Source organism: Nannospalax galili, unplaced genomic scaffold (genome assembly GCF_000622305.1).
Source record: "Nannospalax galili isolate Female #2095 unplaced genomic scaffold, S.galili_v1.0 scaffold284, whole genome shotgun sequence".
NCBI classification, from domain to species: Eukaryota; Metazoa; Chordata; class Mammalia; order Rodentia; family Spalacidae; genus Nannospalax; species Nannospalax galili.
Window position 1 is genome coordinate 5,839,147 of NW_008354281.1, and position 11,106 is coordinate 5,850,252.

General features: G+C 39.4%; 1 protein-coding gene across 1 annotated transcript in view; it reads left to right on the forward strand.

Annotated features, from left to right (window-relative positions):
* The window catches only part of Dpys (dihydropyrimidinase), a 90,802-nt gene that overhangs the window by 36,229 nt on the left and 43,467 nt on the right, over positions 1 to 11,106 (forward strand). The window contains exon 7 of the mRNA XM_008851516.2: positions 2,896 to 3,038. Coding sequence (XP_008849738.1) covers positions 2,896 to 3,038 — 143 coding nt within the window. The remainder of the gene's footprint in view (positions 1 to 2,895; positions 3,039 to 11,106) is intronic.

Sequence of the window (11,106 nt, forward strand, 5' to 3'; positions counted from 1 at the left end):
GGAGGGAACATACCTCAACATAATTTAGCCGCATATAACAAACCCGCAGCCAACATCATTCTAAATGGAGAAAAACTGGAAGCATTCACATTGAAATCAGGAACCAGACAAAGATGTCCACTATGTCCACTCCTTTTCAACATAGTGCTTGAAACTCTTGCTAGAGCAATAAAACAGGAGAAGGAAATTAAAGAAGTACTAATTGGAAAGGAAGAGGTCAAACTATCACTTTTTGCAAATAATATGCTACTATACCTAAGAAATCCCTAAATTTCCACCAGAAAACTCCTAGAACTGATCAACACTTTCAGTATAGTAGCAGGTTATAAAATCAGTCTACAAAAATCAGTAACCTTTCTATATACCAATAACAAGCAACTAGAGAAAGAATATAGGGAAATGCTCCCATTCACAATTGCTACAAAAAGTTAAAATATCTTGGAATAAATCTGACAAAAGACACCAAAGATCTCTATAATGAAAATTTTAAATCATTAAAGAAAGAGATTGAGAAAGACACCAGGAGATAAAAGGGCCTCCCATGCTCATGGACTGGAAGAATTTAATATTGTTAAAATTACCATCCTACCAAAAGTAATATATAGATTCAATGCAATCCCAATCAAAATCCTAAATTATTAACACGTTGAGTAAAGTGGCAGGTTACAAAATTAACTTACAAAAGCCTGTAGCCTTTCTATATAACAAGCAATCAGAGAAAGAGTATGTGGAAACACTCCCCTTCACAGTAGCTGCAAATATATATACATACACACACATATATATATATATATATATATGTGACATACTTCACAGAATTAGGAAAAATCCAACCTTAAATTCATATGGAAGCAAAAAGACCCTGGATAGCCAAAGCAACCCTGATTACAAAGCAGATCTCAAAGTATACTACAGAGCTATAGTCATAAAAACAGCATGGTACTGTCGCAAAAACAGACACATAGATCAATGGAGCATAATTGAAGATCCAAACCTGAGTACATGCAATTTCAGCCACCTGACATTTGACAAAGGTGCCAAGAACACACAATGGAAGAAAGACAGCATCTTCAACAAATGGTGCTGGCAAAATTGAACCTCTACCTGTAGAAGAATGAAATTAGATCCTTATCTTTCATCTTGCACAAACGTCAACTCCAAATGGATCAAAGAACTTAATGCGAAACTAGAAACCCTGAAACTATTAGAAGAAAATATTGACAGTAACTTACAGGATATAGGTGTAGGAAAGGATTTTCTAAATTGGACAGAAGTTGCTCAGGAATTAAGGTCAGCAATTAACAAGTGGGACCTCATTAAACTAAAAAGCTTCTGTACAGCAAAAGAAACAATCAAAAAGGTGAAGAGAAAACCCACAGAATGGGAAAAAATCTCCACCAGTGACACATCTGACAGAGGTTTAACAGCCAGAATATATAAATAACTCAAAAAACAAAGAAGCAAGAAACCAAATAGTCCAATTAAAAGATGGGCTAAAGATCTAAACAGAGAGTTCTCAAAGGAAGAAATAAAGATGGCTAAGAAACATCTCAAAAAGTGTTCAACATCATTAGTAATTAGGGAAATGCAAATTAAAACCACCCTAAGGTATCCCCTTACCCCAATCAGACTGGCTAGGATCAAGAGAACACATGATACCAAATGCTGGCAAGGATGTGGAGAAAGGGGAATGCTCATTCACTGCTAGTGGGATTGTAAACTCGTACAGCTTCTGTGGAGAACAGTGTGGAGAACTCTTCGCTCTTAACTCTAACCATCTCTGATGACTCCCTTTCTCTTTCTACTTGCTTAGATATTTTAGGTGCAGTCCAGCCTTCCTCCTTGAACTTGTGTTATTACAGTAACTCTCTTTAAGACAACAGATTTTCATAATCCATTATCATTCTCAGGTGCTATATAAACATACACAGTTTTAAAATAATTATTTCCTAATAACATGCATGAAACTGTATCATTTTCTGAAACATTAACGTAGTTTATTACTGGACTATTGATTCATTCTTAATAATTTTTGAGGTAGAGCTAATTAAACAAATCCCAAGGGTACTCTTACTTTCTAAATATACACAAGATCAAACCCTTTCAGAGTTCCTTATTAAAATCTCTTACAATAGACTACCCAAGATTACTGGTTCACATAAATTTCAGTTGTACAAAACTGAAATTTATATTGTATTGATCTTTCACTTTCATGAAGGTATTGTCATCTGATTTAAAAGCATCACTATCTTGTTTTAACCATGTAATATTTTACTTAATGTTATATGATCATCACATAAGTCCTAGCTTTGCAATGAATAAGCTAGATCATAAGCATTGTAGGTGGTCATAGAAAACTTTAAATGTGAATGGAAAATACCATTGTCAGCATTTAGTCATCATTTGTAGCAATCATGGATGATTCTGGGACAGGTGGGAGGAAGAAATAATAAGTTTATTTATTCATTTATTTATTTTATTTTATGTGTATGAATGTTATGCCTGCATTTAAGTGCACCCATGTCATGCAGTGCCCATGGAGGACAGAAGAGGGCATTGGATCCCTTGGAACTGGAGTTACAGATGTTTGTTAGCTGCCATGTGGGTGCTGGGATTGGAATCCAGGTCTTCTGCAAAAACAGCCAGTGCTCTTAACCGCCAAGCCATCTCTCCAGCCCCATAGGTTTGTTTTTTTAATCTGATAGGTTTTTAAAAAGTAGTCTTGAGTTTCTATACATCATTGTCTTAATCAATGATGTTATGATTGGTTCATATAGGAAATCAGCAGTTCTGTCTGAGTTAAGAGAAACATGACTCGAACTTTTATTGCTAGAGGATTTTTTTAGTGTTTGATCATCGCAACAAATGCATGTTCTTCTTTGAATTGTTTTACAGCACAGTGGTAAAATGGATGAAAACCGATTTGTGGCAGTCACTAGCACAAATGCAGCCAAAATCTTTAATCTTTATCCAAGAAAAGGAAGGCTAGCTGTTGGGTCAGATGCTGACATTGTGATCTGGGACCCAGAAGCCACAAGGTAAGTCTTAGCTCCTGTGTTTCCCAGTTTTACCCTGGAGACAAAGCACTAACTTGCAAAGAAATTTTGCTTTGGTTTTATCAGCCTTTGCTTATCAGGTGATTTATTTAGCTGTGGTCAGGAATTCCAAGCCTGTGCACAAGATGAAGGTTTTAATGCACAAATATTTCTTTGTTGTTCTTGGCCATGAGGATTCAAAAGCTGTGTTGAATTCTCTGGAAATGGATGCATATAGAAAACCAATATGAATTTACCACTTCAGTGCTTGGAAGACGTCCGAGTTCGCATGGAAGGGATGTGCAATGCAATTAAAAAAATAAAAGGCTTAATTTGAAAAGAGCTGAATTGAAAACTCAAAATAATTACAGCCTTTTAAAAGCTTTCAGATAGAAAGGTCCCAGCACAAAAGACGTCACTTTTAGTTAGCCAGATTTTCCAGTTGAGTTCTTCTCCTCTTGTCATTCCCAGTAGACCTGAGATTTTTGTTTCCTGTTTCCATAATTCTGTGTTAATATTGCAGGGCTGGCAAATTCCAGCAACTCAGGGAAGTATTTGATAGAGGTTGAAGTTCTGCTGAATTCTCCTTATAGAATGTTAGCCCCAACAGTCCTTGCATGCTGATTTGTGATTTGTGCTTCTGGATAAATGTGGTCGCAATGGAGGAAATCCCACACTCTTCATTTTGTGTACGTACCCAGCAGTATGAGGAAGGCTCTTCTGCCTTCCCTACATGGGCATTCATTCAAAGCCTAGTAGGCGTGTTTTTATTGTAGTTAGCAAAAGTACAGTTTCTGGGATGTGATACTGTCAGAAAGACCCAGCTTCAACTGAAGTGCTCTTGGGTCACTTTTTCTGGGAAAAAGATGATCATTTGAAACATGAAGGAAGTTACCGTGACTGTGAGCCTAGAAACAAACGCAGATGATCTCTGATAAAACCGTTGTCTTTTTGTGGTTTCCACTGAGAGATGCTCGTTGTCCCTACCTAGGGACCAGGTCATGAAGTTGTCAGATCATGGTGATGGCAAGTAGCCTTTGGTCAACACTGTCAGGACCTTGTCATTGCTTTAAAACTCATGCTAAGCAATGAACAGTGGTATGAGTACCTTAGCTCAGGAAATATCCTGAGATAACAGCCAGTCACAACTCAAGGTCTTTGTTACATGTTAACAGGGAACTAATGCCCATTTAGAGAATCAATATTTAATAAAACAAAATGTATGCAGCTTTTCAAAGAGTCTAGGAAAATTGTGCTTGGAAAGATAATGGGAAGACAAGCGCTCAGATTTAGATTGGACTGTGGATGAATCGAGCTTGCTGCCTTTAGAGAACTCCTGAGAGTTGAAGATCCACTCTACAAGAGGCTATTGTAAGCCCAACAAAGGCCTGCCCAAAGTTATTTTGCTATAATTCAGATAATTTAGGCTGTGCCAAGGCTAAGGCTAGGTAGGTCTTCTGAAACATCTTGTGGCTTGTATAGATCATGAGGTTTAATCAGAAAAGTTAGAAAATTTTAAAATAGAGAAAAACTCTCTATGGAAGGAATATTTGGGACAAATGATGAATTTTGAAGCCTCATATCTGGGAAAATCATAATGATAATTGGTAATAGTTTGTACTTGCACAGAGCTCAGTATGGCAAAAGATATGTTGGCACCTAAAAGGATCGGTATCATTTACCAGGTAAGACAAAGGAGACAGCTATATGGTGATGAGAAAGCTGCTGCTGTGCGGCAGTATGAGTGACAGGCTTGCTCAGAGGACCATGATCCCAGGGCCCTGACTTTATAAACTTGCGTTTTCCATGGAACTCTGTGCTTTCTGTCTCCTGGCATCAAAACAGAACGCTTCCTACTGTACCTCATTTTTCATGTCCTATTTTTCGTCCACTGGGGTGGGGGGAGTAACGAATTCCTTTTTGTATTTGATTCTTTTCTGTGTTATTCCTTATCAAAAGAGGGAAGAAAATAAAGATGCTCTGTTGAACAGTGGAACTCTCCATCTAGTTAGTAATCCCGTGGAGAGCCTTAGGAGGCCGTTTCTATGGCTCTTCTTTTTAACCCTCCACCTGGGTGTCTCCAGCAGGGCCCAGCTGTTTTTGTTCCTGAGGATCATACCAGCTCAGGTGTAAAATGTTTCTTTCTTAGACAAGTGGACAAAGAGAAATGGCCAGAACATAAGATTGTGAATAATTCACTTGCTTTATTTACCACATATTGCTGCTTGGAGGATATTTATAGGCTGTGATTATGTCTCGTTGAGTCACGTTGAAAGCTATACAAATTTAGATCACTTTCTCACAAGTTCCAGTTACTGATTTCTATAGCATTGTTTTGCCCTTCCTTTCCTGTTCATTTGTTTCAGAATAGTGCATAATGATCCAGATATGTAGTTATTTTTTTCAAGTCTATATACTGCTTAATTTCCCCTCAATTCCATTCTATAAATAACTGAGCCAAGGTCAAACTCAAAACTCCTGTGCTACATAGGCATTTAGTCAAAGTCTGCTAGGCATTTATTCATTTCATCCCCTCTGATCAGTTCTTTCTTTACTATTTCTTACATAATAACTGTTCTTTCTATAATAACGACTAAAAACATTCAACATTTAAAATTTCATATATTTTTCTTTTGAGTAAAGATCTATTCAGCCTTTAACTATGAGTGTTAAGACTTCTTTAGAACTACAAGTCTACTTTAGTGTTACCAAGTATTCTTCCATGCTTTCAGTCTGGGTCTGCTTACTATGGATACCTCAGTGCTAGGGTTCATGAAAACCAGCACAGCCCCATCAGACTGATATTAGATTCTGGCCTGAGCACCACCAAGGGCCATTTAAAGTCTTTGCAGGGCTCAGTGTGGTTGGTGCTCAGTGGTAGAGACCTTGTTGAACTTCCTGAGGTTCTAGAGTCAATTCCTGCACCACACACACAGTACAAAGAATCAGTGAAATAAGTCTCTACATATCTACTCCCTCATATGTGAAAGAAGATAACTAATTACTATGTCTATCACAGGATTACCATGAAGCAACACACATGAACATATTTTGTAAGCTTGGGTGGTGCTACATGGGGCTGGGAATGTAGCTCAGGTCACAGAGTGCTTGCCTAGTGTGCAGGAAGCCCCAGGTGTGGTGGCATATACTGTAATCTCAGAACGTGGGAGCTGGAGGCAGGGGATCAGAAACTCAAGGTCATCCTTGACTATATAGTGATTTTAAAGCCAATCTGGGATACATGAGCTCTTGAGGAGGGGAGGGGAGAAGAAAGGGAGAGAGGGGAAGAGAGGGAGGAGGAGAGAGAGAGCAAAAGAGAGAGGAAGAGAGAAAAGGAAGAAACTTACATAACCTTAAGATATATATCATTATGGCGACCTTATCTTTTTCTAGTTTTTCTGGGGTCATACTTTGCAGAATATTTACATTTTTAGATATTCTCAACTAATTACTGTTGTGCCAGGCTGGCAGATTAATCACAGAGTTCTGTTGTGCTGATCTTTTCCTTCTGCTTTTATTTTATTAACTTTTTGAAGGTAGAAAAACATTATTGATATAATAAACCATTCTAGAACTGCTTTGTAGTTCTAGATATTAAATTCTGTAAGCTTTTTCTTTAATTCACCAACTGAATATGTTGTACTAACATGATTCATCTTTTTCCATGTGAAATCTGGAAATTTGTACAGTGTGGGAAAGAAGAGAGACAGAGTTGTTGAGGAGGAGGTTTTGCAGAATAACGAATTGGGTGAACATATGAATGACAAGAGTGTTTCTCAAGGTTCCCATTCAAAGGGAGAGACTCTCACAGAAAACATGCATTCATTTTCTGTTCCAGGATTCCATATTACACTTAGTTGACATGTGTCCTGAGGCTGGTCTGACCTGTGACAGCTTCTCTTACTTTATTTTTAATGACCTTGCCAGTTTTGAGGAATATAGTTCAGGTATTTTTGGAATGTTTTGCTATCATGATGGTTTTCATTTGTCTTAAGTGTTTTGCCTGCATGTATGTCAGTGCACCCATGCATGCAATGCCCATGGAGACCAGAAGAGGGCATCAGATCTCCTGGAGCTGTAGTTTCGGTTAGTTAGCTGCTGTGTGGGTGTTAAGAACCAAACTCAGATCCTCTGCCGAAGGAGCCAGGGCTCTTTTTTTTTTTTCTGTAAACTTTTAATTGAATTTTTTGTATTTCATACAGAACATCTTAATATTAACAACCTTTTTACTCCCCCACTGGCCCCCTCCTCTAGTCCCCTGACAAGTTAATGTCCCCAGACATCCCTCAGTGCAAATTCATTCACTGGGGTCTAGTCAGCCTTTCTAGAGTCCCTCCTTTTAAGAAAATCAGCTCTTCCTCACCAATAATCAGCTGCTAGTAATTCTTTGATTAAGACTGGGGCCTGTTGTCCATTTCTACAGCTCTGTGCTGGGGTTTTGTCTGCTTGAGTTTGCATAGGTTTTGTGCATACTGACACCATCCCTGTAGGGTCATAGAGAAAGGTCCCAGGAGCTTGTAGGACTCAATTTCCATACAGTCATGCGCCTCCTCCCTGGCTCTTACAATCTTTCTGACCCCTCTTCTGCAATGATCCCTGAGCCCTGGGTGGGTTGAATTTTAATATAGGAGTCCTGTCCAAGGATCAGCATTCTGCAGAGTCTTAGTCTCTACACTCCAGCCATTATGGCCTTTTGTGTTTTGGGCCCTCTGTTGCATGAGGGGGCTTCATTAATGAGAGTTGAGATATTCATTATTGTCTTCTTTATCCCTTGTTCTATGTTCCATGAGCTTTAGGTATAGAGGTTGCACTATAGATGTACCACTTTGACTTGGGCACTTCACAGACAATGTCTGTGTGTGACCAGTTGTAGTATTCTGTAGTAGAATAAGATTTTCAAGAGCAGGAGGAAGAACTACTTTACTGGACTTGCTTTCTTGAAGCAACCCCTTGACTTTTGAGGCTTGGAGTAATTTGTTAAGTAGAACTCTTAGGGAGGAGAATCTAAGAGCACTGTCTTCATGCTCTCCTCCACTTAGGCATTCACTCTGCAAGGTAATGCCTCAAGAATTAGGCACTGGGGCTGGAGAGATGGCTCAGTGGTTAAAAGCACTGGCTGCTTTTGCAGAGGACCTGGGTTCAATTTCCAGCACCTACATGGTGGCTCACAGCTGTCTATAACTCCAGTTCCAGGAAATCCAATGCCTTCTTCTGCCATCCAAGGGTATTGCACACATGTGGTGGATTACATATGTATAGGCAAAACACTCATACACATTACAAAAAAAGAGCTAGGTAATGAAGGTCAAGATCATACAGAACCAACCAGGCTCTGCCTTCAGGAAACTGTTAGTGTGGGGAGAGGAGAGGAGATAGCAAATGAAATACTGTCAGTCTAAGAAAGGATATGCTAAGTATGTCGTATGAGAGACAGAAACAGGATACCATAGTAGTTCAGAGAAGAAAGCTCCTCTTGTATGGGAGCATGCAGAGGCCCAACAACACACGAGAGGAGGGTAGGTAAAGGATCTGTCTCTGAGAGTCAAGACTGAAGTAGAGGCAAGGTAAACTGAGGTACCCACGCGGGCATCTGGGATGAAGCAGTTAGGGCTGAAGACTACATGAGAGAGAAATCAGATTCAGGATGCAGAGAAAAGGGAGGTGAGGAGATCAGGGATTGCCTCGAATTTTAATTTTGCTTATCACCGACAGAGTCAATTTTCCACAGAGCTCACATAGTGGGAAGCAAAACCAAACGAAGAAACAGATGTAACTGAGGATGAAATGTTTTCTTGCAAGATATCGGTCCCTTTTATCGTATCTTCATGACTTGAATGCTAACTGCAGGCTGGTGATATGCCTGATTTCTGTTTGACCACATCATTACACAGTGGTCAAAATTTTTCTGCAGAATTCCTTAATAATTCTAGCAAAAACGATTGCCTTGTTTGACTAGTTACCCTGGATGACAGCAACATGCATTGCACCCCATATCCTGAAGGAGGCACCCACAACCTGCACTGAGCCACCTGAGCTGTTGGTTATATAAGAACAAGGCAGCCTTTGGAGGGCAGATGCATTTGCTGATGATTTGGGCTTCCTGGTACCTAGATGTTTTCACTTCTTTTTCATTCTTGTTAGTTATTAATGGCATGTAGAAGGGGTGTGTTTGTCAAAAAATTTGTAGCAGGAAGGGGGCTACATTGTTACCAAGGGAGAGCTGTAGAAAGAGAAGCAGGGCAGTCATGCTTTTTTTCTTTCCTTTTATTGTTCTGTAAACTTATAGAAAGCTGGATGATTCCAGAGTGAGGCTTTTGACACATGATGATAGACAGTGAGAATTTGGAGTGGGTGTGTGAGGGGAAGGCTTGGACATCCTGCTGAAAGATTACCTTAGACACAACTAGTCTGTAAAAAGTTCTTGCCGAAATTAACTGCAATAGTTCTTTTGTGTCTTTGAACAAAAAAACAAAACAAAACAAAAAAACAGGAAAATACCATATTTAGTGCAAAGAGATCATTTACCATTTTTGAAAGTGGAAAGGCCCCTGTACTCAACCTGACAGCTCACTGAGCCAATCAATGTCTATTACTTGTGACAAGAATTACATGTCCTAATGCTTTACTACTCGTGTCAAAGCTTTATATCTAAAGACACTTTCCTTATCTAGATGTTTGATCCATTTCTATAGAATATTCCGGTTCTTAAGGCATGGGGAAGAAATCAGGTGTGTGATTTTCATATGATATTGAGACAGAATCCTGTGGTGTCATTTGATCGGGACAGAGATCAGCCAAATTGGCCAACTGTTAAAGACCTGATTAGAGAGAAGGGCATGTGAGCTGCCGGCAGGCCACTGCCGTGGCAGTAACTCATGTTCTGGCAATTTAAGGCCATCCTCTGAGCTCTAGTTCTTTGGTATGCATTAAAGAGCATTTAGTTACTATAGTAACTGTCCCTTTCCAGTATTTATGAGCTACGGGGTATCTCGCAGCGTCTCAGGCACACACACAGCTAACACACTGTGTGCACTGGAACATCTAATGAAGACTTCTAGCTGGTCTGTATTTTGCAGAGCAGGCATATTTTTGCTACCAGTTATTGCAGTTTATTTTTTTAAACTCAATTACAGCAAGCTTTGACCTTGAATACACCATTCTTGAGGCATTGTGCTGGCTTTCCTGCTTAATTTCCTTCCTTTTCTCACTGTAGAAAGAGATAAATGAATGTAACTTTATATTCAGTGAGGTCTAATTGCTTGAAGCTTATGAACGTGTCCCTCTGGGTTCTAGCAGGAGCATTGTGTATGAAATGAAAGGGGAGGAATGACTTTCACCCATGGTGAGGGGGGACATTAAGGGGGAAGAGAAGCAACCAGAAACAAACAGCAATGCTTACAGCTTCTGAATACAGCCGTGCTATTAGCGATTGCTTCAAAAATACTACTGAATGTTTTCCCTTGAAATGCCATACTGTCTATCATCTAATTTCTGAACTGTAATCCTCACCCTCAAAGAAACATATGAACACATACACACTCCCGTAATAGCCCAGCACTTTGTAGTTCTGCTTAGAAAAAACTGGTCAGTGGATAGACTGCTTTTCATGTGTCACCAAGAGAATGAATAAAGAGCTCTTCTCTGAGGCTCCAAACCTCCATCTATCCCAGTGCACATGGTGAAGGAAGATGGGTGGGGACATAGAACTTGTGTAGGTGCCTAAGCAGGCCAGGGTGCTGTGTGCCAAGATTTCTCACATGAAATCTGAATTTCTCACATGAAACATGAATGCAGAATGGGCCACTGCTACAGGTGGACAGTCTTGTGTTTTTGTACAACTGCACTAGAATCCTTCACGTAGTCACTACTATAGATCTATTATCTATCTATCTGTCTATCTATCTGTCTGTCTGTCTATCTACACACACACACGTGTGTGTGTGTGTGTGTGTGTGTGTGTTTGTGTATGTGTGTAGTCATTGGGACAGTTATAGTGAAGTATCTTGAGGAATATATTTTTTTTTTTTTTTTTTTTTTTTTTTTTTTTAAAAAATTTATTTTTTCCCCCCGG